The 26,985-nt window shown below is 33.2% G+C and overlaps 1 protein-coding gene across 1 annotated transcript; it reads left to right on the top strand.

The window, feature by feature from the left end:
• Positions 1 to 17,486: 17,486 nt before the first annotated feature.
• On the top strand, positions 17,487 to 26,985 carry LOC113868795 (chaperone protein dnaJ 13). The gene is made up of 13 exons (XM_027504694.1): positions 17,487 to 17,784; positions 17,856 to 18,142; positions 18,487 to 18,684; positions 18,777 to 18,891; positions 19,688 to 19,774; positions 20,008 to 20,096; positions 20,988 to 21,072; positions 23,030 to 23,083; positions 23,557 to 23,637; positions 24,613 to 24,690; positions 25,688 to 25,927; positions 26,300 to 26,407; positions 26,495 to 26,985. The coding sequence occupies exons 1-13, from the start codon at positions 17,641 to 17,643 to the stop codon at positions 26,549 to 26,551; spliced, it is 1,623 nt and encodes a 540-aa protein (XP_027360495.1). The 5' UTR covers positions 17,487 to 17,640; the 3' UTR covers positions 26,552 to 26,985.

The raw sequence follows: 26,985 nt of genomic DNA, 5'->3' as shown, positions 1-26,985 counted from the left end.
CCCTGTTCATATTTTTTTACACTTGCCGTTCCCTCACAAAGAAATATCCGCGAAAACACCTAGCAAAGGCCCGTCACTCCCCTTTAATAGTAATAAAAATAAATTAAAATTTTGGTATCAATATGCAGTATTCTATTTCTCCTTGTAATTATTGCCAAAAAATGAAATAAAATCACACATTGTGTAAAAAAAAAAAAAAAAAAGCTGTAAGTTTACTCTTTGTCTTCCATGACTGTGACGACGACATTGATTTGGTGTATGTTTGGGAATTTTTTAAAATGTTAAAAAAAAACTTTAAAATTCTTTTGTTACAAGTTTTAATGATGTTATTTTTTGAATATTTTTATAACATTGTTATTTTTTTAATTTAGTCTCTATGTAAAAATGTTTTTGAATTAGTTGTGAATTGACGAATTCGCTCTTTATCATTTACATTTAATTAACGTTACTTGCAAAATACCTAAATTATATGAAAATAGGGGAATAAAATATTGAGATATAAAGGCGTACGGAAAGAACAGTCCATATAATTGTTTTTGACATGGGCCGTTCTCCATGTCGCCGCAAAGAAAACGCAATCCATGAAAACACATATCAATGGCCCAGTCATTCCCCTTTAAATAGCATGTGCGCTTTTTAAGAGCCATCAAAGTTGCGAAACATCAAAATATAGTTCAGAAACAAGGATTTACATAAATTAGATGTAATACACAATCAACCTAAACAATAATATTAAGTATTATATGGATTTTCTATTTACATATATTTGTACAGCGCATGAATACTATATATACTTGACATGTGATAGGAGCAACTAATCTATTATTGTTTCTTCACTTGCCGATATAGGCTATACCAATCATAGACCAAGTTAATTTTATATCTTGGTGAATGCTAGTACGTCATTGACTTTGTTTTCAGTCTCTTAATTTTATTTTCACTCTCTTGCTTCATTATATGAAATTGCCTTTCCAGTTCCTTTTATTTAGCCTAAGGAAGAATTGTTAATAGAACTGAACCTATTGATCTACTTCACCTCGCACAGCACATAGAAAGTCTCGTGTGGATGATATTGGACTTGGATTGGATTTAATGAATGGAAAACCCATTCACAGTGATTCAACAAGTGCGATCTTTTTCATTCATTAAATGGATGCAGATTAATTTACTTAAAATTACTCGTAAAAAGAGCAATATATATTAACAATTAACATGGTATTTAAAATATACTTTTCAATGTGCACTTTATTATCAAACGATCAAAAGACTGAAGTTTATTTTTTATTTTTTATTCTTTATTTTTTATTTTTAGAAAAATTACTTATTACTAAAATATTTGTAAAAAAGGTCTGTTTTTGTTATTTTATAAAATATATAATTTAGTTTTACGTAAATTATCATGAAATCAGATCACCATTTTTTCTCCTTCCCTGTGAATTTTTCCTATTAAAATGTGATATAGGGAAAAAAAATCTATCCTTTAAGATGGAATTTTCTTTTGGACAACAAATACTTTTTATTAGAATATGTGATTAATTTGAACTCAAAATTATAGATTAAATTAAAATAATTTCTTACCGATTGATCAACGAGATTGAAGGTAAAAAATATTGCTTTTCAACCGCATGTTAAAATATAATTGAAAAAACAGGTAAAAAAAATAAAAACAAGTTGATTTCACAATTCTACAGCATCGTCATTTTATCATGTGATCATAATTTTGTATATAAAAAGTGCATGTGACTTGTCCAAAATACCATACCAGCTTAGAAATCCTCATCCTCTGCCGCGATCTTGTATCTGCAGCAGAGAAATTCACCGTTAGCTTTACATTGAATGATTATAGAAGGCCATACTACTTTTATAATCGGTCAATTTATCATCTCACAATGATTAATATTTGACATTACTGACCAACAAATTACAGAGAGAAGCTGGAGAGAGTGGCTGGTCCAGTGACGGCATCGCCAAATTGATCACACATGAAGTCATCTCCTAACTCTACGGCTTTTGTTTTCACAATCCTCATTCATCAAAGCTAGTAAGTACACCTCAAAAAGAAAAGAAAAGCAAATTGTAGGAATTAATGAAACTAACAGAACCATTCATTACATATTCTTGCACAGTGAGTAAAGCAACTTCTGGTCATTAATACGTTACTAAAATGAAATTATCCAAACCCAATAACAAAGAAAGAAGAAACAAGCAACGATCATTTAAAGGGTGAGCGTTGAAAGAGTAGCGAGGGTGTCTTGACTTAGTTCTTGGTCCTGCCAAGTTGGTGGTGTAGTACCGGCGGTGGTAACTGTTTGGAATATTAATCGGAGGGCTCTCTCCAATCTGGTACCGTTAGCAAATGGTATTTCCCTGTTGAAGACAATTTGACCAAATCGGAAGAAAAACAACGTTGTTGCATGAACTGCTTCTTGTCGGAACACCCTGAGACCCAGTGAGAGCTTCAGCGCAAGAGGGCAAACGATCCATGCCGCCACTATTGCAGGGCTCAAACTGTGTCTGGCAAGTTGCAAGTGGAACTTGGCCACACCCATCATGTGCAACCCCATTGATTATTTTGTAGTAGTATGCAAGAAGATGAGGTTGACATTCATTAACATATAGCGCTTTGTAGTGCTCGGAATGAAAGCTTTGCTAACACTTGGTGAGTGTCCATCGTGGGGCAACATACTCTCTGTCTCTCTCTAGTATCTTCCACACACTTGGTACTGTGTTCGAGCGTGTTTTATTACGTTTTTTTTCGTAACAAAAATGAATTTCGCAGGTAATTTTTAATCATGAACTTCTATAAAATCTTACTGAAGTTGGAAAGAGCGATGCCTCCGCTTAAACTTCAAATATTATAACGTCATAGTCAATCCTCTGTTTTAAATGATATGAGAAAACACGAAGGACGGAGAATAGTTTCAAAACCCAAAATGAAATGGAAAATCGAAGTGAAAATTTTGATTTTAACGGACTTTATAATTTATTTTTACAAAATGGATATCTAATATATGGTATGGAAAAAGTGAAGTGAATACGTTACGTTTATCATGCATGTGATCCAAACAAATGAGTGTAAAGGTTAAGGTGTGATATTTTGTCATGTCAATCGTGAAGGAAAATATTTGTCCTAGTGGGACCACAGGAATTTCCTCGAACTTTCATGTAGGAGAGACGAAATTCTGTTGAGGGGAAACATCGTGCTAAGGAGAGAGAGTGATCATATGTCGGTTTTGGGTGGTTCGGATCTAAAAGTAGTTAATTATATTTAACTGAATTATTTAAAAAAATATCTAATTTTTTATCGGTTAATTTGAATTCGGATAACTCACTAAATCGGTTAGTTAAGTATTATGTCGAGCTTTAAAAAATTTTAATAAAAATTATTGTTAAAATACTTTTTTTTCCTTACGTTCTATATTGTTAAAAAGAATTTATTTATTTAATTTTGTTTATATACACCTGATTTTTATATTTATAATATATTGTAATAAATATAATATGATGTCATTACAATGTGATAATGATTTGTTAGAAAATTTGTTTGACCTTTATAAAATATGTATTATTAATATGTTAGTAAAATATAAATTATTATTATTATTATTATTATTATTATTATTATTATTGAATAAAATTTTTTTACTAATATTTAACTTACTAATTAAGATAATAAACTAAAAATTAGTGAAATATTAATTTTCCTATAAGGTGACCATAAATTACTTTTTTTTAATATACTTATTTATGTTAATATCGGGATATTATTTTTAATCCCATATTTTTCTATAAGTTGAATATTATTATTATTATTATTATTATTATTATTTTCTTGTTTGATATTTTAGAGAAAAAGAAAAAAAAGTATTTAAATAATAAAAGAGGAGAAAAAATATAAAAAAAATAATACAAAACTCCACAAATTAAAAAAACTTAAAAACATAAACTTAAGATTTTCATATAAAAACTTTTAAACAAATATAATAGTTATATAAATCTCATTTTTCTCTCAAAAAATTAGCTCCTAAATAAAATTTAAAAGTTTTACAACAGCTCGTACTTTTCACACCTCTCAATTTTTTATGCTTATTTTATTATTACAAAATAAAATTAAAATCATTTATAAGTTGTTTCTGTTTTTTAAAAACATATTTTTAAAAGGTTTAATTTTAAAATCATTTATATAATTTCAAAAAGTGTTTTTTAGAAAATTTTATAAAATTTAAATTAAAAAAATAAACATAAAAAGAAATCTCCACAACGTATCTACACACTGTATCCTTATGTTTATTTAGAGTAATTTTTACAGTGTCCTAAAATTTACGAAAATATTCGTACTTTTAGAGGTAAAATAATAATTACTATTAATATTATATTAAATGTGCTATATATATATATATATATATATTATTTTTTTTTATAGGCAAAACAAATCTTATTAAAAAGAGTTCAAGGGGAACTCAAAACCCATATACACAAAAAATTACTTACTCAGAGAAATAAAAAGTAAAAATATACTTATACAAAATTAAGACAGATGTAATTTCGTGAGTTCAAATATCAATCAGCTAACATAATAGCTTCTCCCTTACTAACAAGTGATAACCATTTCCAGGATCTCAGAATAAAAGAATCTAGGACTTCCCTTTCATCCAAAACACCATTGGAAAATATAATTCTATTTCTATGCAACCACAAAAACTACATTGTACTTACCCAAATAATTAATAAGCATATTCCTTCTCTTTTACTACAGCCAATATCAACCCAAGAAAGCAAGTGAGTTGATAAATCTGAAGGCAAAAGCAGTGAGAATCCAAGCCAACGTGCAGTAAAGTACCAGATTTGAGATGAAACTAAACACGTTAAAAATAAATGAGTTGGAAGTTCCTCCAAACCATGACAGAAGCAACAAGTTATATCATCAATTTGAACACCACGATCAATCAGTAAACCTTTACAAAGAAGTGCATTCAACAACAATTGTCAAGAAAAAACTAGACACTTAAGAGGGACCTTCCCTCTCCATAGCCTTTGCAAGGCATCTGCCGTACAATGATCTACACTATTAGGACCACCAAAAAGTTTAAATAGCCATGAATACCATCTAGTGCCATCATGAAAACCATTTTCCAATACACATGATTCAGCATTTCTCGCCACTGCAAATAATCGCGAAAATGCTTCACACAATCGCACCCCTCCTACCCACTTATCTCTCCAAAAAAGAGTGTGAAAACCTGCACCCACACTTCTATCAAACTTCTCATCCAGCCATGAATTCCCTTGATGAATAACCTCCAGCAAATCACGCCACCACAAAGAACATCTGTTGTGAACTGATGAACGCTGAAGAGAAGAAGCTAATCTTCCATATCTAGATTCCAACACCCGCACCCACTAAGAACTAGAACAGTTAACACCTCGCCACAACCATTTACTAAGAAGCGCCCAATTAAACCACTGCACATTCCTAATGCCCAAGCCACCATTCTTCCGCGGTCTACATACAGTTTTCCATTTCACCCAGGGGATTTTAGATCCATCCTTAACACCCTTCCATAAAAAATTTCGTTAGATAGTGACAATTTCCTTTATTACCGACTTCGGTACCTTAAAAAAGGATAACGAGTGCAATGACATAGAATTAAGAACGGCATTAATCAAAGTCATCCTACCTCCAATCGATAAATACCTATGCTTCCATGACGCTAACCGTTTTTTAAGAGCCTCTAACACACCCTTCCATGCACTAGGCTTTCTCGGGTTAACACCTAACTGTAACCCGAGATACTTTAATGGGAAACTACCAATCTTACAATGTAAGAACTCCGCAGCCAAGTTTTCAAAGTCATCACCAGTGTTAATCCCCAATACAAAAGATTTATGGAAGTTAATTTTCATACCTGACATTAATTCAAAGCTACGCAATACTGCTTTCAAAGTCCACAAATTCTGCATTGAAGCCTCTCCCATAATCAATGTGTCATCCGCAAACTGCAGTAAAGAAATATCTGGTCCCCCTTCCCCAATCGTCACACCAAAGAACAACCCACAAGTCACTGCCTTTCGCATAAGAACTCCTAACCCTTCTGCTGCCACAAGAAAAAGAAAAGGGGCAAGAGGATCCCCCTGTTTTAGGCCCCGCTCAATATGAACCTCCAATGTAAGACAACCATTAATCAAAGCTGATAGGCTTCCCCCCCCACACACAAGCTTCCATCCAACTGACCCATTTGTCTGAAAAGCCAAAGCAACGTAACATAAACAAAAGATATCCCCACTCTATCGAATCATACGCCTTCTCATAATCAAGCTTTAACACAAAACACCTCTTATTATACCTCCGCACATAATCAACTGCTTCATTAGCCACAAGTACACTATCTAACATGTTCCTTCCCGGGATAAAGGCTGATTGTTCTTCTAAAATTATTGAATTCAAAACTCCTTTCAACCTATTTGCCAAAAGCTTGGAAACAATCTTATAAAGACAACCTAATAATGAGATAGGCTGAAAATCAAATATTTGTTGTGGACAAGACACTTTTGGCACAAGTGCTACAAAATAAGATAACAAAGACCTAGGTAGCTTCCCATTTCTACAAAATTCAGTAAGCATACCCATCACTTCTTCCTTGATCACTCCCCAAAACCTCTTAAGGAACACAAAATTGAAACCATCAGGCCCCAGACTTTTATCACCCTCACACTCTAAAATCATCTTTCTCACTTCCTCCTCCGAAAAAGCATTAACAAGCTCCTCATTCTGTAGAACAGAGACTCTAGGTAAATTATTAATATCAATAGTAGGTCGAAGCCAACTTCTATTATTAAAATGAGCCGCAAAATAGGACATCACACCTGTTTTATTCTCATTAACCTCTTCGACACATCTCTCTCCAATTTGGAGCGCATGTATATTATTTTGTCGCCGCCTCCTATTAACACATAAATGAAAGAACTTTGTATTTAAATCGCCCTCTTTCCCCCATCTCACCCGAGCTTTTTGGGCTTGAGACTCTCTCTATTCTTCCTAGCCTTCCAAATATCACCCACCAACATTTGTTGACGCTTTTTCTCCATATCAGAAAGTTCTATCACAGAATTTTTATCATCAATCAAGCTCAACTCAGTTGTCAAATCAGAGATCACCTTATCAACATTTCTAAATACCTCAATATTCCATTTTTTCAATGCAATCTTAACATTCCTTAACCTCTGGCTAGCTCTCTAGGCAGCCCATGGGAGGGTAATATCTCTTTTCCACGCTTCCCCCACCACCTCCACAACTTCTTTATGAGTTAGCCAATAATTATTAAATCGAAACAGCTTCGGACCCCAGTTAACCACTTTGTGCTTAAGAATAATGGGACAATGATCAGACACATCTCTGCTCAGAACCTAAATAATTGTTAAATCTTATATATATATAGATATTTTATTTTATTTTTTATGTTGTACCCTTCTTACGTGTCCAAATAGTTATGATCTATCTTTAGTGATTTTTTTTCTACGTCATGTACTTGTTTTTCTTTTTTCATGTCTAACTTTCTCTCATTCTCTCGATGCACGTGAGATCATTTTATTATCTGTACTCTCAAAACATTTTACATTCCTCAACTTCTTTAAAAAATTTCTTTATTTATTTCTCTCTCTAGCTCTCTCTCATTTGGTATACAATAGAAAAGTCACGATGAAAAGGTGATAAAGATGTCAAACATGAAAGTGATCAAAGATAAAAAGACATGGTTAAGATTAGTAGTGTGATATCCAATAAAAATTTTAAGAAAAATAAACTATGATAGGTGCATTGCTAAATATATAAGTCAAATGGAAATTCGTTTCCGTGCGTGTAAATCAAAAGTGGTAGTAAAATATATAAAAAAGAAAATAATAAAAAACCTATTAAATAAATTTCACACAAAAAGTAAATATTAGTACAAGTAAGAATATCATATAATTTTCTCTTAATATTAAGGCACTAAAGCAATTATTAAATATAATTATTTTTTATTTTTAAAATATTAGAGTAATTATCAATATAAATATATTTATTTTAACAAAATGTAACTTATGATCACAAGAGCAAACATTTTTTTAGCACTTCTATAAGTAATCAGAAAAAAGTCTCGCCGGCAAGACCCAAAATCATTTGTACTTTCATTTTGGGAATCATTTTTTCTGATTCATATTCTTCCTGCATGGCTTTATTACAAAAATAATAAATATAACCAAAAACTAATTCTTAAATTAATATTAAATTTAAAATTTTTTTGTTAAAAGCTTTTTTAACTACGTCAATATTATTATTATTGTTTTTAAATAACCTTAAAGAGTCTATACTTTCGGTTTTTTTTTTTTAAGAAGACGAGTTATAAATTACTTGCTACTCTCCCTTTGTCCTTTGGGTGAGTTTTGCAAGTTGGGATGGTAATAGTTCGGCATCATGGCCAGAGCAATTTCACGCGCTGCTCTTGATGAACCTCGGCATCACACTTATGGTATGACTGGCCCAAGGGATGCAACGTCAACATATCACTGCCCAATGACAAACTTTCTCACATTATCCAAAATTTAAATGTCAGCCTATTATATTCTTTTAATATTTATGATTGTTGTAATTGCAATATAGTCTTTTCAATCATTTTTTTTTATTATCTTAATAGATAAGGCATACATGATCAACATTTTCAGGGATAAATATGGATTGAATTTTTAAAAAATAATTTAAATTTATTTAAAATTTAATTATATGAATTAAAATTTAAATTATTTTATTTTTTTAAAAATTAATTTAAATTTGGTTTTAAAATTTAGATTTAGTTTAAAATTAATTTTAAATTTGGTAAAAATATACTACAATTATTTTTTATATTATTATTAATTTATTATATTAAAAAATATTGAAATCCTATGATAACTAATATAAAATTATATTTACATATATTTTGATCTATTAATAATATAATTTTTCTTTTTTATATTATATTAAACTAATAATATTTATATATATTATACATTTTACCATTTATTCATTCCACTAACTCATTATATGGATTAAATTTTAAATTATTTTATTTTATTTTTTAATCAGTTTAAAAGTAATTTTAAAATTTGAATTTAGTTTAAAATTATTTTTAAATTAGATTTTTGTTAAAACTAGTTTTAAATTTAATTTTTAAGATAAAACTAATTTTTAATACATTTGTAAATTTAGTGAAATATCTGTTTTAACTTAGAGCCTAAAGTCTCTGTTAAAAAGAAAGATAAGTGTGATAGTCATTATAAATAAAGTGAGTAAGATCTATATCATCACTATGAACACTACCACAAACATTACCCAATCTACCTCTTCTGAAATCTTACTCGTCTTTTTAAACTCACCTATGTCCTTACCAAAAATTTACATTAGAACAGTGTAACACCTTAACTTTATTCTCAAATAAATAATAATTTCAAACATTCTAATAAAAAATCTTTCATAAAATACTTCGAAATAAGTGAAGGATTATAAGATTCATTATCAAATAACTACTACAAGACTTATCCAAATTTCAAAAATTTCAAAACACTTTTCTAAACTCTATAGCAGTTTCATCCACCCTTCACTGAGTCCGGTGCTGATCGTCTTGATTACCTGAAAAATGAGTATAAGGGTGAGTACTCTACACTACCAGAATACAACAAATATAGAGTCTCACCTTCAAACCATTTTAAAAAGTATTAAGACAGATATAATTACAGCCATCATTTCAATTCTATAATCAACAATATATTATACCGCACTCATGTGCCCCATTTATATTATCACAACACGTTATACCGGCATTAACACACTTCATCTTAGTATTTAATATCAGCGATTTACTCACCCCATTCACACTATTGTGCCCACTGGCGATTATTCGCCTCATTCGCACTACTGTGCCTACTGGCGATTACTCGCCCCATTCATATTATTATTCACAATACACGGCTTTAAGCCCACATTCATTTATACCACACAGCGCAAATCTTCGTTTATTGACTTTACACGACCCTTGGGCTCGCATTTTCACAACATTCCTGTAGTATATATATTCGGCACAAGTGCCCATACTCATAACACACACAACAATTTACCCACAGTCGGGCCCACACTTGTTCACACATTATCATGCACAACACATTTCATCAATTACTCACATTCTCATCCACACACATATTATTCACAAGTCACGGCACATAGCCCACATCTTATTCTACAAACATTTCCATTTCTCACACATTTTCTACCCTCCAACTCAACCACATTTCCATATTCAATCAATTACACATCCAATTGTACATAAAAGAGTAGAGTAAAGTCTCCCCTTACCTCGAATTGAAGACCTACGTTCAATGTCGACCACGAGAGTGTTCCTCACATGGATCTCGGCCTAAACACACAGGTTAATTCTATGAGAACCCCAGAAACCACCCAAAATCAGAGAAAGGGAAGGAAAACTGAAACCCTAATCATTAATACTCACCTCTAAGCGTTCTTCAAACGAATCTGAGCTCCAATCTCGCTCTCGAACGGCTTTGGAGGCAATTAATCAGTGAGAAAGGGGTTTGAGGTCGAGAGAATCGAAGAGATTAGGGAGAGGATTTGAGAAATAACTCTCAAATCCCTAAACCCCTCTTCTAAACCCCTCAGATCGCGACATTTTTTGCTACAACGACATCTTCTCTGTGCAACGAGGCATCTCTCGTTGCAGCGACGCATTTCTCGCTGCAGCGACGCCCTCCGTCACCACAGCGATAATCTCAGACGAAACTGCATTTTGTTTTTTGTAGAATCTCGCTATAGCGAATCTGCGCCCAAAAATGCAGCCCCCACTGTCACAAGTGGATTTGGGGTGCATTTTGGGCCGAAATTGATAAAAGATTAGAGCTTCGCAGCAACCAGCACGCCCAGACTCTTCCAACAAGCACATGGTGCTTTAAGCCCATGCACGGTCGTGCTTAAGGCCTTACACGGCCGTGCTCATCTGCAGGAAGCCTAATTATGAAGAGTTTTTAGAGTTTTCAAACCCTATTAAAAGGAAGACCTGAGGCAACATTAGGAGGACCATTTTTGACATCTTGGCTTTTGCTTTGGGATACATCTCTCATCTCGTCTCTCTTACACGGGATCCTTGGCACATGCTTGGAAAGACTTTAAGCTTCAAGCGATCGTACTTAAAGACCGGGAACACATTTCATACTCTAGTTTGCTATTTCTTTTTATTATGGCTTTGTTTATAATTATTTTAGTTCTTTTCTTTAGCATGAGTAACTAAGTCCATAGTTAGGGCTATGGGAACTATTGTTCATGAATTTATGAGATTTTGATATTTGAATCTAAATTTGATTTTCGTTTTGTGATTAGATTTTATCCTATTGCACTTCTCTCTTAATCCTAATTAATTATATCGTTAGGCGACCGTACCTCCATTAATTAATAGATCTATAGGGTAAAACAAGACAAAGGATTAGGTGGATCAAACCAATCTTTCTCTTCTAATCGTTATTAAATTAACAAGTTCGTAGGCTCCTAAAGCTTTCTTAAATTAATGTCTTGCATGACCATTGGGGATGTTGATTTAGAGAAAAGAATATTAATATTGCATGACCATTGGGTATTAATAGTATTCGTATGAATGATTGGTAATCACAAGGAAATCGAATTTAGAGTTAAATAGAAAAATAACATAAAGGATTGAATGAGAAAACTCATATGCCCTAGGTTCCTCTCCGATAAGTTTAACCAAGATGTGCATTGTATTTCTTACTCTTAGTTTTATAATTGATTTTATAAATTCTTATTTTTAATTAATCTCGTATCTTTGAAACTTAAACAGTTGAATTAGAAAATTTTTAGTAATTGGAAAACAATCTTTGTAGAACGATATTTCGGGAACTTAATTTAAGAACCTTTTATTACTTCTCGATGGGTACACTTGCCCTCCGAACACTCTCTCGCTACAGCGAGAAGGCGACAGTTTAGCCTTCTTCTTCCCAGGGCACTCTCGCTACAGCGAGATCCTCTCGCTGTAGCGAGGACACTTTGTTCCAGCTACTCTCCAGCTTTTCAACAGCCTAGCCCAGAAGTTTTATCAATACATTTACAGCATACACATTTATATATACATATATATATATACATATATATATATATATATATATATATATATATAATCATCAACAATTTATATTAAAAAATCTAGGGCGTTACAAACAACTATTGAAAAGATTAAGAATTTGATTGAATATACTTATGTCCTATAAGATGCCAAAGTTACTGAATCTATAATTCCCTTGCTGAGCCCTTACAATGTATTCAGAAGAAAAAAAGTCATTTGCTAACAAGGTGAATATGCTTATTCTGAGGAAGCAATCACCTATTAAAGAATATGTTCAATCTTTAAGGATGGACTAGTGTGAATTGAGAGCCACATCTCAAAAACAGTATATTGATCTTGAGATTCCAAAAATGTTTATTGACACATGGAGATCAAAGGGATATACATCCATACATTTTAGAGCAGTCAAGTTAGTTCTATCTCTACATGGTAAAAAAAAACCTCCCTATTACAGACTGAATTGCTCTCTTAGACACCTCCTATCTCCATTATGAACATGTTGTGATAGCTACCCTTCTAACTACTCTACATGCTAGAAGTGTTGTCTTAATTATTTTTTTCAATTACAATGTTGCTCTTAAAGACAAAACTTTTCCTATGAGACTAAAAGTCCATATCTAGCTCTCAAGAGCAGAGCAAGTTGAATAAGCTCTATCTGCCACTCTTCCCTACTATATGATATATCGATTACAGAATCTTGCACATGATCTACCGATACAAGGAGCAGCACATGACAACATGTTTGTCATAACCAATAGGGATGAAGATGATGTCCCTTCAATAATTCAAATTCTCAGACAAATTCTTAGAGATGAACTTACCAAAATGATTTCTTTGGAATGGACAACCAATTATGAGAAAATTTGGCTGAATAACAAATCCATCCAGTATTCTGAATTTACATTTAGAAGATAAGTAGATGAAGCTGTCAAATCAATTTTTAAGAGGCCTAATGCAGAATGTAGCCAATTCGCCAACTATTTTCAGTCAATGATGATCTCATCTGCCAAAGGAGAGGACAAAATTCCTATCTATAGTTTCAAAGCAGATGATACAACAATTTATTCAGATAAATTTGATGGCCACTTCCTATGTGATGTTGATCCTTCTATGTGTGATCCTACTTGTGACTGCTAGATGCATACTAGAGACATTTTAGATGAAGAATATGATGATGAGGCCAACTTTAAGAAAAGGAAGAATAAGCCTTATAGACCTCCTCCTTAACCAAGAAAAAGAGATCCTAGATTCACCCCATGGGTAGGAATCAAACAAAAGAAAGAACCTCTACCCATATACCATGAAGCTCTTAGGATTCTAAGAGAAGAAAGATTCTTATTAGAACCTTCAAATAATTCAGATTTGATCACATGACCTCCACCTCCAAAACTTGGTAACACATTCTCTACTCAACAAACAGTTGTCCTAAAACCAATTCCTTGCATGATCGTTTTCAAGTTATAATGAAGATTTTCCTTCTCTTGAAAGGAAAATAGATCCTGTTACTAAATTTAATACTAGACCATTAGTGATTCTCTCAGAAGTTCAACCAAATGGAAAATTAAAGTCTCCATCACAAGCTGAAGAAGTTTTCAACTAGCAAACTAAGAAATATTTAGCCCAAAATAAATTGTTAAAAAAGATGGACAGAAAGATTGACTAGATTGTTGACTTAGTCAACAAAACTGATGAAAGACTACAATATTTATCTAATAAGCTTCAAAAGCACTATAAAGAATCTCAAAGAGAGATTGCTAGATTAGAGCTAGATATTTCGAATCTAACAGAACAAAAGACTGTCTTCACAGAAGAATACCACAAGAAAGATAAAGAAATCAGAAGATTAAAAGAACATATCCAACAAATGGATGAAATTATTTCGCTAAACAACAAAATATGGAGCCTGAGATAAATCCCTTCTTTGTACCACCTCTTGTACATTCAAGCTATTATTCTCCTTTTAGCCCATCCCCTTTCTACTGAAGAGAAACATTCACAGCTCCTTCATACTTTTTCCCTTCTGCATATAGACCAAAACTAGTGTCTATACCCAAAAGCTCCAAAGGAAAAGGGAAGATGAGTATCTCTTCTTCAGATACTGTCAAAACTAAAGATTTAGATTCATTCGTAGATGATCAATCTCCCCCTCCAAGAAAGTCATCAAAAACCAGTCAAGAGAAAATGTCTTTCCAAGGACTGATTACTAAAAGAGATGACACCACTAGTGAATCAAACTATGCGTCTAGAGAAAATTCCTTAATAACATCCAAAGTGAATTTAGTCTTTCTAAAGAATCACTTGGGACAATCTCAACAGAAACATTAGAACAAAATTTTGTTGATATTATTGGAATGATGATGGTCAACACAATTGAATCCAGTAATTTTCGAGGCTCATTTTATGATTTCCCAAAAGAAGGTGAAGAAGAAGACAACAAGAGAGAAAAGAAAGGAACAAAACTCAATGGAGGTTCTTATTTTACTCTTGATGATATCTCCCCTCAACATTAGAGAAAAAGACTGCTTGATTTTGGATCATGGCTTGAAACAAAATTCATGAAAGCAGATGCAAATCCATATAAAGTTATTGAAGAATTTTTCTGTAAAATGACAGACACTCTTAAGGAGTGGTACCACAATCTTATGAGTGTAAAGCAAGACCAATTTTATCAATTGGCCAATACACGCTCAGTTCTTGGAGCAATTCACCAAGAATTTGTGGGAAATATGGATCTTTATGATAAAAAGTTAGGCAAGATTATTTTGAGATGAAATGCTACTCACTAAAGAAAAGTTATATGAACAAACACCATAAAAGGATGGTAGAAAGTTTCTATCTCCTTAATAGGTATAATGATATTATCCTTAAAAACACTTATGTTGCCTCTCTCCCTCAAGAATTACAATATGAGATACACAAGATGATTACTGCTCAAGGAAGGGATCTGACTAATTTAAGTTTCGGATAGATCCACCAGATAACTATAGAAGCTCTTGACAAGCTTTACAGATAACATTTGTTTTTCACTGATGTGATGAATTAGAGATTAAAGTTTTCAAAAGCCAGCAAGAAAAATTACCTTAAAATTAGATGCAAAGACAAAAATGTGTTTGCTTATCCAAGAAAAAAGGGAAGATAAAGATATTTTCTAAGTAAAAACAAAAGAAGATGAAATTATTTAAGAAAAAAATAAAAAAAAGGAAAGAATAAAAGCATGAGATGTTTCATTTGTGGCAAGAAAGGGCATTTTGCAAAGAAATGTCCTAACAAAGATTCCAAAGGTCAGAATTTGATAAATTGTCTAGATCCTGTTGAAGGAGATATTGAATTAAAATATTTAGAACAAGAAGAAGCTGACCAAGACACAGTCTTCGCTATAGATTCTTCTGATAAATTTTCAGATACCACAGATAAAGAGAATGATTATATTCCTCTTTATTCTGCCCAAGAAGTTCAAAGTATTTCCCAGACTCCTTCATAACCTTGTGTTTGCAAATGAGGAGTTATCCATTCTGCCCAAAATGTATTTACAAATGGATAACCCCTCTTTTCTCGCTATTCTAGAATTCAAAAATAAGATGTTGCGTGATCCTCATATTCTCAAACTAAAAAATTGGTTCTCCAGATATAATTTCAATGTCAAACATATTAAAGGAGACAAGAACATAGTCCCAGATCTGCTATCTCGTCCAAAAAAGTCAATTTCTATTGTTACTTCTACTCAGACATATCCATTGATATTTCCACTCAATGATGCAGAAGCCAGTACCAGTAACATTTACCATCTCATGTTTCCTCCAAAGCTAAGTACTGAAGAGCCAACCACTTCGGAATATATCAAGGATTTTGCCTGGAGCCATATGTTTCATTATCTGGCACTCTCTCTACACAACCATGGCATCAAACCAAAACCAACTTGGTTTTATCCTGATGCCCCTTTTTAAAATATTTTTGCATTACTTATGGAGATCCCTTTTCTCGAATAAGATCTCTGGTATTTATGGTGTATTTCTTTGTTATATTATTATCTTATAGTGTTCCTTACTTTCAAGATGTTTGAGTTTCTTCACAACTCTCAGAATGAGTTCACTCTGCTAGGAAAGTTCCTACAATGGTATCAACCTATATCAACTTGGAAAAAGGATATTCAAGCTGAAATGGAGAGAGTCACATTCTGGAAGTATATAGAAGAAAATCTGCCTCCATCAAAGTTCCCTAAAAATGTCTTAGTGGCCATTTTCCATGGGCCATACTTTTAACATCCCAAATCCAAACTGTTATATATACATAATCAAGTTTCATTCTGGAATACTTATAATTGTATTGAAGAAGTCTATGAGCCAGACCGACCTCCATTTAATCAAGCTAAGTTAATCGTCCATCTTCACACTATCAATGGGACTCGTGAAGAAATGGTCAAGGTAATGTCTACCTGTACCAATCTTAAGCTGATAAATGTCATTTGCCCACATTTTCCGGATGATGATCATATGTGAAATAAAATTCAACAAATACTGCCACCTGTAAGAGCATATTCTGATCAAATAATGGACTAATGGGACAGAGAAAGACAAGTAATCCCACCATCACTCACAGACATGATGATCGATTCACAAGATCCAAATGAAGAACTATTAGACATGTGTGAATCAGAGTCAGATAAGCTTGTTAAAAGTCCCTTTAGAAAAGTATCAGAATCTTATCTGATAATATTTGTTTGTGATCATGCTATCTTTTTTCTATCCTCTATATAAGGAGGAACGTTTATTTGTAGAAGACAGACTAAATTAAAATAAAACTTATTTTTCTATTACATCATGTGTTTTTTTAAATTTTTCTCTCTGAAAACTTTATTTATGATAACTATTCATAAATTTAAATTTTTAAAATTAGTTTAACATTAGTTATAGATTAGACTTGTAGAATTGAATTTTTTCTTAAGCTTAACTATTTTCAATTAGTATTTTAATAAATAAAAAAATTATGAGTTTAATTCTTCAAATTGTGAAAGCATACTTTTTTAGTTTTTAAATTTATAAAAGTTATATTTTGATCTTTAATTTTATAAAATAATATTTATTTTAACGTAAAGCAACAATAAAAATAGATTAAGAATGATTAAAATAGTTTTTTGAATATTAAAATAAAAATAAAATTTTTAATTTTAAAAATTAAATTAATTAACATGTATAAGTTCATAGAGTAAACCTAGTCTTTGTTGCAAAGTTTGTAACCCGTTGACGTTTGGCGACCAGCGACCACGACAGAAGGAACTTATTTTTCCAACGCATTGACGTTTCGAGGAGGGAGTAAAAATGTTGGAATGCTGAGATTTGTAGAGTGAGTGCGTGACTCGCAAAAGATGTATGGTCTGGACCATTGGTGACGTAAGCGAAAAACCCCTTAAACCCTTCCCATTCCAAACTCTGAATTCATTCTGTGCAAAACCCTAACCACTTGGGTTACGAAATTTCCGCTAAGAGGCAGCGCAATGGAGGAACAGAGTGAAGCACCGGACAACAGAGAACTCTACGCACTCTTGAACTTGTCCCCGGAAGCATCCGATGAAGAAATTCGCAGAGCGTATCGTCAATGGGCGCAAGTTTATCACCCCGATAAATACCAAGCTCCTCACGTATGCTTCCTTCGCTATCTTTCATTCTTCTTATTTGCAGTTTCTTCATCCGTTTTGTTTTCTTCTATCAGATGAAAGATATTGCTACAGAGAACTTTCAGCGCATTTGCGAAGCGTATGAGATTTTGTCAGATCCAAATAAAAGGCAAATATATGATATCTATGGCATGGAAGGGTTGACTTCTGGTTTGGAACTTGGTCCGAGGCTGAATAAAGCTGAAGAGATCAAGGCAGAGCTTGAGAGACTGAAGAGGATGAAGGAACGGGAAAAAATGGAAGCGCATTTTCGATCCTCTGGTACAATTCTCGCCAATTTGTCTTTGCCACACTGTATAAACGGTGTTGGACTTTTCAGAGGGTATTGTTCTTTTCGTCATAGTTTTCTCTTAGTTTTATCACTCTGAATGTGGTTGATGATTAACTCTATTAAATAAATAACCACTTCAATTTGACAAATGTAATATTTTTTTTTTTTTAGTTATATATTGCTAAAACATAATACATTTTATAGAAGTGGTTTTAATGATATTGAGACTCAATGTTATTGTGATCAACTTGGGACAAAGACTGAAATGAAATGTACTGGAAGATATCATGCCTCATGTTCTTAATATTAGTTGCTTGTTACAATTTGTGTTTGGCTATTTGTTATTATTATTTCATGTGGTTGTTTGTGACTTTTATTGTGTCTCTGATTATCAGAATGGCTATGACAAGTGAAATCCAGTCTCAGTTATCAAAGCGTAATGCTGTTACACTTGGTGGTAATTTAGGAGTGAATGGAAATGAAGGTCATGGAGCTGCTACTGCTTTATTTAGCCATCAACTCTCAGAAGTTTCGTCTTTAGAATTTGTGGCTTCAGTCGGTTTACGTGCACTTATTGGGGTGCAAACGTCTCGGTGGGTAATGTGCATTTTATATATCAATTTGAACACTGCTCTTTTGCCTGTTTTTGCGATCTTTTATATGTTTCTTGTGCATCATATTCCAGTAATCTATCATCACACTCAGCTGCAACTATGAGCATAGAAATGTCTTTGAGAGATGGTTCATTGAATCTTTCAAATTTATGGACCCGCCAATTGTCAGAAACAGCAAGAGGACATGTATGCTACTCTGTAGTCTCTACCTCTAGCCTTTTTTTATACTATTCAGTGACTTGATAACTAGCCAATGGATGCAAACCTGGGATGGCTGAGATGGATATTTGTACATAGCATGGTGTGGAGGGTGGACAAGTATAGATAATCTAGTCAAGTATTAAAAATCAGATTTGTAGTGTTAACTGTGAAATTAATTACTTGTATTCTAACTAGATGTAACATTTGTTGATACTAAGATAGTCAACCGTTGATTGTATCTTAACATTCATCCAGAAAAGCAAGTTCAATATTGTATAAGCAACAAATCTATTCTGATTTGATTTTGCAAAAACCCAAGGGAACGATCTATCTTTATTTCCAAATTCCAACTGGTGGGAACATAGCGTTTGGGATTTGGTTCCTCTAAAATGAGAAAATGTGTAAAGTAAGTATGTATCTACTGTTGATTTGAATTTAAGCCTTTATTGCATATACTTAACTTTTAAGTCAAAGGTATTTAGGGCTCAGTTTTTCACTTCACACATTTTCTCACTTTAGAGGAGTCAAATCCTAGTTTTTGAACTTGTAGTAGACACATTCATTGACAAACTTTGTGCATTTGGTACTTTCAAAGACCCAAATCCATAATGCAGTGTTGAGCCATAATTTGGCCATAATTCACCAAATGATACGAGCATTTTAAGTGTTGACCATTTTATAGAACAACAATGATGATTGGGGCTTTCATGTTGCGTTGAGATTTGTGAAATGGTTCTGCAATGTCTTTTATCTCTAACCACCCTTCTCATCTGTGTTACAGATACAGCTTACTTTGGGATCACAGTCATCTATAGCTGTAGGGTGGCAAAAGAAAGATGAGAGAAGGCTTGCCTCTGGAGAAGTGAAGGTACCTCTATGTTTTCTGCATATTCAATTTTGAGATTGTAATTTTATTTTCTGAAAATAATTTTTTCTTCTCGTATATTCCATCTTTCTAAACCCTCCAAAAAAGGGAAGGAAAAAAAAACCATGACAAATTTTGTACTTCTCTCTTTTAATAAGGCCTTAGATGTTACTAATGTTTTAGCACAATTAAATTTCATCTTTTCCTATCCTGAATTAACTCTTTCTCAACTTTAGTTTGGCACAGGTTCTTTTCATACATCAGTTAATTATACACATCGTTTTTCTCCTAAATCTCATGGTTGCATTGCTGGAAGAGTTGGGAGGTATGTTCAATTTGATTAGATGTAAATTTAGTTGGGGTGTAATTTCCCACTTTTGGTTTTGGTTTTTGGGGAAAAAAATATCTACACTTAGATTTTTGTTGCTAAATGCTCAGGGTTTTACAATGTTGTTGGCAAAGGATTTTATAGCTGTATCTCATTTCAGTACCTGATTACATATATATTTTAGATTCAAATCTTGATGCAAAATCTAGCTAATTTGTTTGATTATTTCTGTTGTTTGTTTTTTTCTATTTGTCTTAAGAATGTCTTATTGAAAAGAAAGGGGAAATTATTGGCATTGCTTGTTACAAATTCTTTGATAATTATTCTAGTATCGTAGCTTATATATCAAATTAACAAAATAGCTTTTTCGTATCCCATGAAATTAATATGCCTTCTCTCTATTTTTTAGGAATGTGCCTTCAGACTATTGACTATTCCATCTATATCATACGCTTTCTTGTATTGAGTATAAATTTTACTGAAATAGCGTTAGTTTCTTTTAAAAACCCTTAATCTAAACTTGTTTGGTTTCTGAATTTTGATAGACATCACTGGTATTGGTCAATCCTTCTAGTCAACCTCACCTTGTAGGAAAAGGCTTGGTTGGTCTATTTATGCTTTATCGACTTTCTCTATTATGCATTTTTTTTCTATTAACTCCAAATTATTTTATGTAAAATTGAAATTTTAAAAACCTTTTGTCTGTCTTAAATGGTTTGTAGAATCTCGTATACTGCTAATTTTACTTGAATCTTGTAATTTTGTTTTGACTGCTTATGGTGATTTTGCATGATCATTTGCATAATTATCTGCCATATGTTTTAGTTACTCATTAACAGTTATGATTGAATTTATTTGCTTGCTGTCTGTTTTGACATTATCTCGTAGTTCTTCCCTTGAGATTGAAGTTGGTGGTGGGAGGAAATTATCAAAATTTAGCACTGTGCGCTGGTTGTATATAATAGGAATTCAGGTAACATTATCCGAATTTGGCATTGTTAATGGCTTTTAATTATCGTTCATGTTTATTCCTTGTGTCTTTTTTGTATGATCAAGTAAAGCAGTTTAGGCTATGGATGAAATCTTGCCATAGTTTCTATTATATAGAATCAAAATGCCCTTTGACAGGAACCTTCTATCCCAAAAGTTTATACTGTGAGGTGTTGGAGCTGCTTTTTACTTCTATAATGTCTATGACTTAAACATGCCCCCTCATGCAAGATCCTTTTAGGTTTGAAGTGTGGACACAGGTCTACCTGTCAGTTTTGAGTGATGAAAGGCAGTAATGTACTGAACAACTAAATTCATTGTGAGCAAAGCCTATGTATGCTGACAAAGACCAAAACTACTTTGAAACCCCTGGCTTCAAGCTCTACCTACCCCAAACCTGGCCGAAAAACTTGTGTACACAAACACAAAGGATTACAAAACACTTTTTTTTTTTTTAAATTGCGTTGTTGATTCCTATTTTTCATTGTCATCACCTAACCTGAAAAAAATCAGCTAAAGAACTAAAAGCAGGGCAGCATGAAGACTTTAGAAACATGTTGGTCCAGAATGTTAGTGGGATTCACATTCTGTATGTTTTTCTAGGATATAAAAAGAAAAAACAGAGAGATTGGAGAACTTAGATTTTCTCATCTTCCTTGTTTCTCTCTGCCTATTTGCTAAAGAACATAGGAACAGCAAGTCAAATTGCCCTTAGATCCCTAGATGGGTGCTGCTATTCCATTGTCGTCGTGTTTTAGTGTAATGGTCGTTGCACCATGAATCATGGCAAAAAGCAAAGCAAATCACGGCCCTAGTGGCCACTATTTCATCCTAGGGCAAAAGGGTAAGTTTTCCTCTCTCTCTGAAGGTTGGAATGCTTTTTAAGTGGGGCAATTTTGAGATTCCTGCCCCCCTTTGATATGTCAAACAGGGGCAAAAAGGTAAGTTTGCCTTCCCATTTTGAACATTGGAACCCTACCTCCATCTCAAACCCTACTTTCATCTTTGTTCTTTCATTTTCTTGCTTTGTTCTCCATATCCGACATCACTTTCTAGTGCAAGTCGCCATTTCTGACCAAGTTCTAGTTGTCTTTTTCATCTCCAACGAAACCCACTTATTTCTAAACGTTAGCAGAGACAATTTCCAGTTGTCTTCTTCATCTTTAGTGTAACCCAAGCTATTTCTGACGAAATGTAGACTTTTTTTGATGATAGTGAGATATTTTTTGATAAGACCATTTGTGTTAGAGCTTTTTCCGGTGACTAAACACTTTTTGATTTATTTTCTTTCTTTGTTTTGGTTATCTTCGGAATAGCGGTCATTTTGCTATTCTGCTATAGCATTTTTTGGGTCGGCTGCTCCGTGCCGCTATCCGTGATTGACTGTTATGATAAAAAAAAAATTGAATCGAAGGTATTAAATTTAAGATCTACTTATCTATTGTAGACATTGCATGAGATTATTCTTGCAGATGTAAAAGCTATGGAAGGGGAGAAGTTTCCTCAAGCACAAAACAAAAAGAGCAATGTGATGCCGGTGGGATATCTAAAATTCCACTTTTTGAGGCAGAATTTCAATTTCCTTGTCTTGGGGGATAAAAGTCTAAAATTCTAGGATCTTAGCTTAATCATCAAAACATTTAGTTTTGGATAAGATATTTTAAATGGTCCAAATTATTACTTCCCTCCACTTCCCTATTCAAACTCTCTGAGACAATATTCCATTTTTATTGTCATATTAATGGTTCCTTGGTTTCCAGTTTAACCCATGGAAATAACTATTTTTTTAGATCCCAATTTGTAATCATTCCTTCCCCTCAGTCAAACATTTCCTTGTAATTTGTTGGCAATCTGAAGTTCAATGCAAGATGATACTATTTTTTCTCATTTAGCAGAATTTGTTGTATTAGCTGTCTTACATTTGTTTTTATTCCTTTCAGGGTATTTCCTGGAAACTTGAACTCTATCGTGGGGGTCAGAGGTTAATTATTCCTGTAAGCACAATCTTGATTCTTTACTTGTTTAGCTTGGTAGATAGAAGATTAAATTTTGGGCTTTGTCCTATATTCAGACATATCATGTAAAATGGTTTGTGTGTATGTTCTTGATTGTTGAAATGCTCTAAAGATCTAGCTGAATAGAACTATGCTTTCTTAGAGAAGCAATTTGTTGTGATAGTTTTCTTGACAGCCCCTGAAGCCTTTTTTAAGTGAAATAAATTTATTCTTAAGGTAAAAGTCTTGTCTTTTTGTATTTGTTCTATTACTTGACCTTAATCTTACTCTCTTGCTTTGTTTAAAGTTTAGATGCCTTTGTGATCTTTGGTATTGTAAGACAGCATATACTTGCTGAGAAATATCTAGATAATATATCTTTTATTATTACCTTAAGCTTCAGGTTATATTGCAATTTCAATTTGTTCATTTGACTTTGCTTCTAACCAGTTATAATGAGCTATTACTTGCAGATTTTGTTGACAAGGCATTTGAACCCTGTATTTGCTACTGGAGCATTTGTTGTTCCCGCATCTCTTTACTTCGTTTTGAAGGTGAGTTCAAATCAACTTTGCTTCTAACCGGTCATAATGTTATTTGCTTCTAACCAGTCATAATGTTAGTGCTCTCTGCCCGTTTATTTTTGTGAAGACTGAAGACCTATAAATATTTAAAATCAATTTATTGGTAATATGTCAGTTAAGAGAAAAATATTTTGTTGTTGTAATTTGTTTTCCTCTGAATAATGCTAGCTAATTTAGATTCCTCACTTTTCCTTTGTGCTGAAGAGAGCACAATTCCAAATGAGCTATCATTATACGGTAGGGTGATATCCCCAAGTTCTATTAACACGGTTTTGTAATGAACAAATCAAATGAACACTGTATTTATAATAATGGTTAATATGCTGTAAAGTGTGGTTATTTAGAGTTTAATTTTGAAAACAGAAGAATAAAAAAAACTAAAACAGTGAAATGGTTGCCAGGGTGACAATGGGGGTATGGGTGAACGTATTTGACCAACTTAGTCAAAGAATATAGCTAGTTGCAGTACCTGGCAATAGTTTTTACTATCTAAATTATGGGTGCCCCTTTTTCTAGTTCAAAAGGTTATTAACTATTTTTGCTGCTACTTTTATATTACCTGTCTAGTTACTGCATTACGATACGTAAAAGTTGAAATGTTGGGCAAGCTGGGTCTATACATCTGTCAGCTGTATTTTCTTTGGGTGATATTTTTGGTACTATTATCCTCTGATTTAAAACTTGTCTCACGGTCAACTTGCTGAGCATGTGGATTGGCAGGGGGACTGAAACTTTGCACTTATGAATTCACTCATGTATGCTGTAGCATTAGTACAAGATCTTGATCACTACTCATACCAAATATTTCTGATACTGAAACACTAGTAGGAAGAAAAAATATAATTACTTATTTTGTGGCTAATATGACAGTTGCCTGTTTGGTTCATTGAACTGTTCTGATGATATTTCCCTCGTTCTTCTAATATTTGTGTTGTGTATTTGTAGAAATTTCTTATTAAACCATATTATCTTAGGAGGAATAAGCAGAAGGCTTTAGAGAAGGAAGAGAAAACTTCTGCTCAGGTATGGGTGATTAGTGTGCTTAAAGTAGTGGCGTTGGCTATCATTCCTGTATATCATGCAACTGCTATCCTCCTCATGTAATTTTGTTTTTGCTGTGTGATAGCCATGATCATATACGCTCTTTTAACTATTTAATATATGCTTCTTGCCATTGCATGGCACACCTTCATTTTATTACAAGTTCCAGACTATGGAATATGGATGAACCTGTTCAGTAATTAGAGTCCAAAAATGGTTTTGTTTAACCATTCATTTCAAATGTCTAAGAAAATTCTTTATGATTTTATCAATTTGATTGTTATATGGAGTCAGATGGTTGCAACTATCATCAGTTATTCCACTGTCTGAGTGTCTTTTATGCGTTGCCTATATTTTTTAGGCAGTGTTTGGGAAGTCCTCCGTTTGACATTTGGTATGTAAGGTGCCCTAACATGATGCCTAGAAATGCTAGATTTCTGTTTCCCATGCTTGTCATATAGTATACTGGGCAATCCAAGATAGTGACTGTTAAATATCCAATTACGCTCCAAATAAGAAAGCTATAGTTTGGGTAACAATTTTATGTACTATCAATCACAAGTTAAATGCACTTCTGAGAATTGGGGATCTTTAGTAATTTTAATTGTCATACAAACATGCGGCCTTTAATTCCTGTATATTTCATCCCTAAATATCTCTTACTAGTTCAAGATACCTAGGCAATTAGGATTTTTTTTATCCGAGTGCCTTGTTATTGTTATAAGTAGTGATTGTTGAAGATCAGATGCAGAGTCAGTTTGATTCATGCTTCATGAATCTTTGGGATGAGTTAAGTTTCTATATTTTTTGAACTTGAAACATAGCAGTTGTCTTTATTATTTGATATGGTATGAATTCTTGTACATATAGCACATATTGAAATTGACTTTGGAGGGAAACATACCGACATCTCTCATCCCTTGGTGAATTTCATTGAAGTTAACATCCCCCTCTCCCCCTGGGGGAAATATTTGTGCAGGTTCAAGAAGCAAGGGCTGCAGCAGAGAAAGCGCAGAAATTACAACAAAACGTGGCTCAAAGGAAAAAAAACAGGCAATTAGAAACAGGTGGACTGGTTATCATGAAAGCGCTGTATGGAAATCAAAAAATTTTGGGCAACTTAAAATCGTCAAGTGAAACCAACTTAGAATCAACATCAGAAGTCATCGATGTTACAATACCTCTGAATTTTCTAGTTAGTGATTCTGGCCGACTCAAGGTATGTATCCATGCTCTCACAAAATTATTCTGAAATCTTGGACGAACAATAAAAAAACTGTGTAACCTTCCTTTGTAGTCCAGGGAAACTGCAAAAATCTACTTGAAAGGTCTCTCAAGTGAGAGAGAATCCGCTGGGAACTTAATTATCCTATAAATTAGATTTATAAGCCGAAAGAAACAACTACTTATAAATCTTTGAATTTTGAGCCTTCACGCAACTTGGTATTATTGTGGAACTTCTGGCCGATCTTTAATGGCTATATTTGTCATAAATTAATATTATATTGCTGAAGCATTGTGACTTCAAATTTAGTCTTTGGAAGTGCTGATTTTTATTTTGGCATAATGAATGTTCTATTTGTTGATGCAGCTTCATGATGGTGTAAAAAAATCAGGCATCATGGGCTTTTATGATCCATGTCCAGGAGAACCTAAACAGTTGTATGTAGAGTACGCTTATGCTGGCAATCAACACAAGGTATTCCCAGTTACTCGTTACCGATTCAAAAGTTGTTATATACCTCGTTTCTGGATGATCCATGGGTTAATTCAAAATTTGAAGCAGGTTTGGGTTGGTGATCACGAAGAGTTACAGATACCTCAAGGCGGCCACATGATATAAACGATTATTATTTTATACAGCAATGCCATCTTAACCTTTGCAGTTTTATCTGCTTTAGAGGGATGACAGTTGAATCCGGACTCAATGGTTACTCTAAAGTTGACTCGCAATGAGTAGGATGTTTACCCATCAAATGAATCCGGGTACACGTATGAGGAATTACCCACAAATTTGCGCGTATGAGTGCGGTATCAACACATTTTTTAAATTTTTTATTTCTCTCTTAATTTATTACATCCCAAGAGTGTATCATGTTGGCTGCGGCGTTGCACTATATTGCATTGACCCTGCTGTTGTATCCTGATTTATTACTCTGGGCAACAGTCGTAGAAGTCTTAATACGAGGTTTGTTCTTTTTTAAGTTTTCATTTGGGTCTATGCCAAGATAATAATACACTAGTAATGATATTAACAATCGAGGAAAAATGGTTGAG

The sequence above is a fragment of the Abrus precatorius genome, unplaced genomic scaffold (genome assembly GCF_003935025.1).
Source record: "Abrus precatorius isolate BTA unplaced genomic scaffold, Abrus_2018 Scaffold6, whole genome shotgun sequence".
NCBI classification, from domain to species: Eukaryota; Viridiplantae; Streptophyta; class Magnoliopsida; order Fabales; family Fabaceae; genus Abrus; species Abrus precatorius.
Note: the sequence above shows the minus strand (reverse complement) of the source record. Positions and strands in the feature narration are given on the sequence as shown.

Bases quoted from the DNA above. Each gene is read 5' to 3' on its own strand.
- LOC113868795 (XM_027504694.1), top strand. From the start codon at position 17,641: ATGGAGGAACAGAGTGAAGCACCGGACAACAGAGAACTCTACGCACTC. The intron at 18,143-18,486 runs GTATTGTTCTTT...TCTGATTATCAG, and splicing joins GGTGTTGGACTTTTCAGAGG to AATGGCTATGACAAGTGAAA. The intron at 25,928-26,299 runs GTATGTATCCAT...TTGTTGATGCAG, and splicing joins GTGATTCTGGCCGACTCAAG to CTTCATGATGGTGTAAAAAA.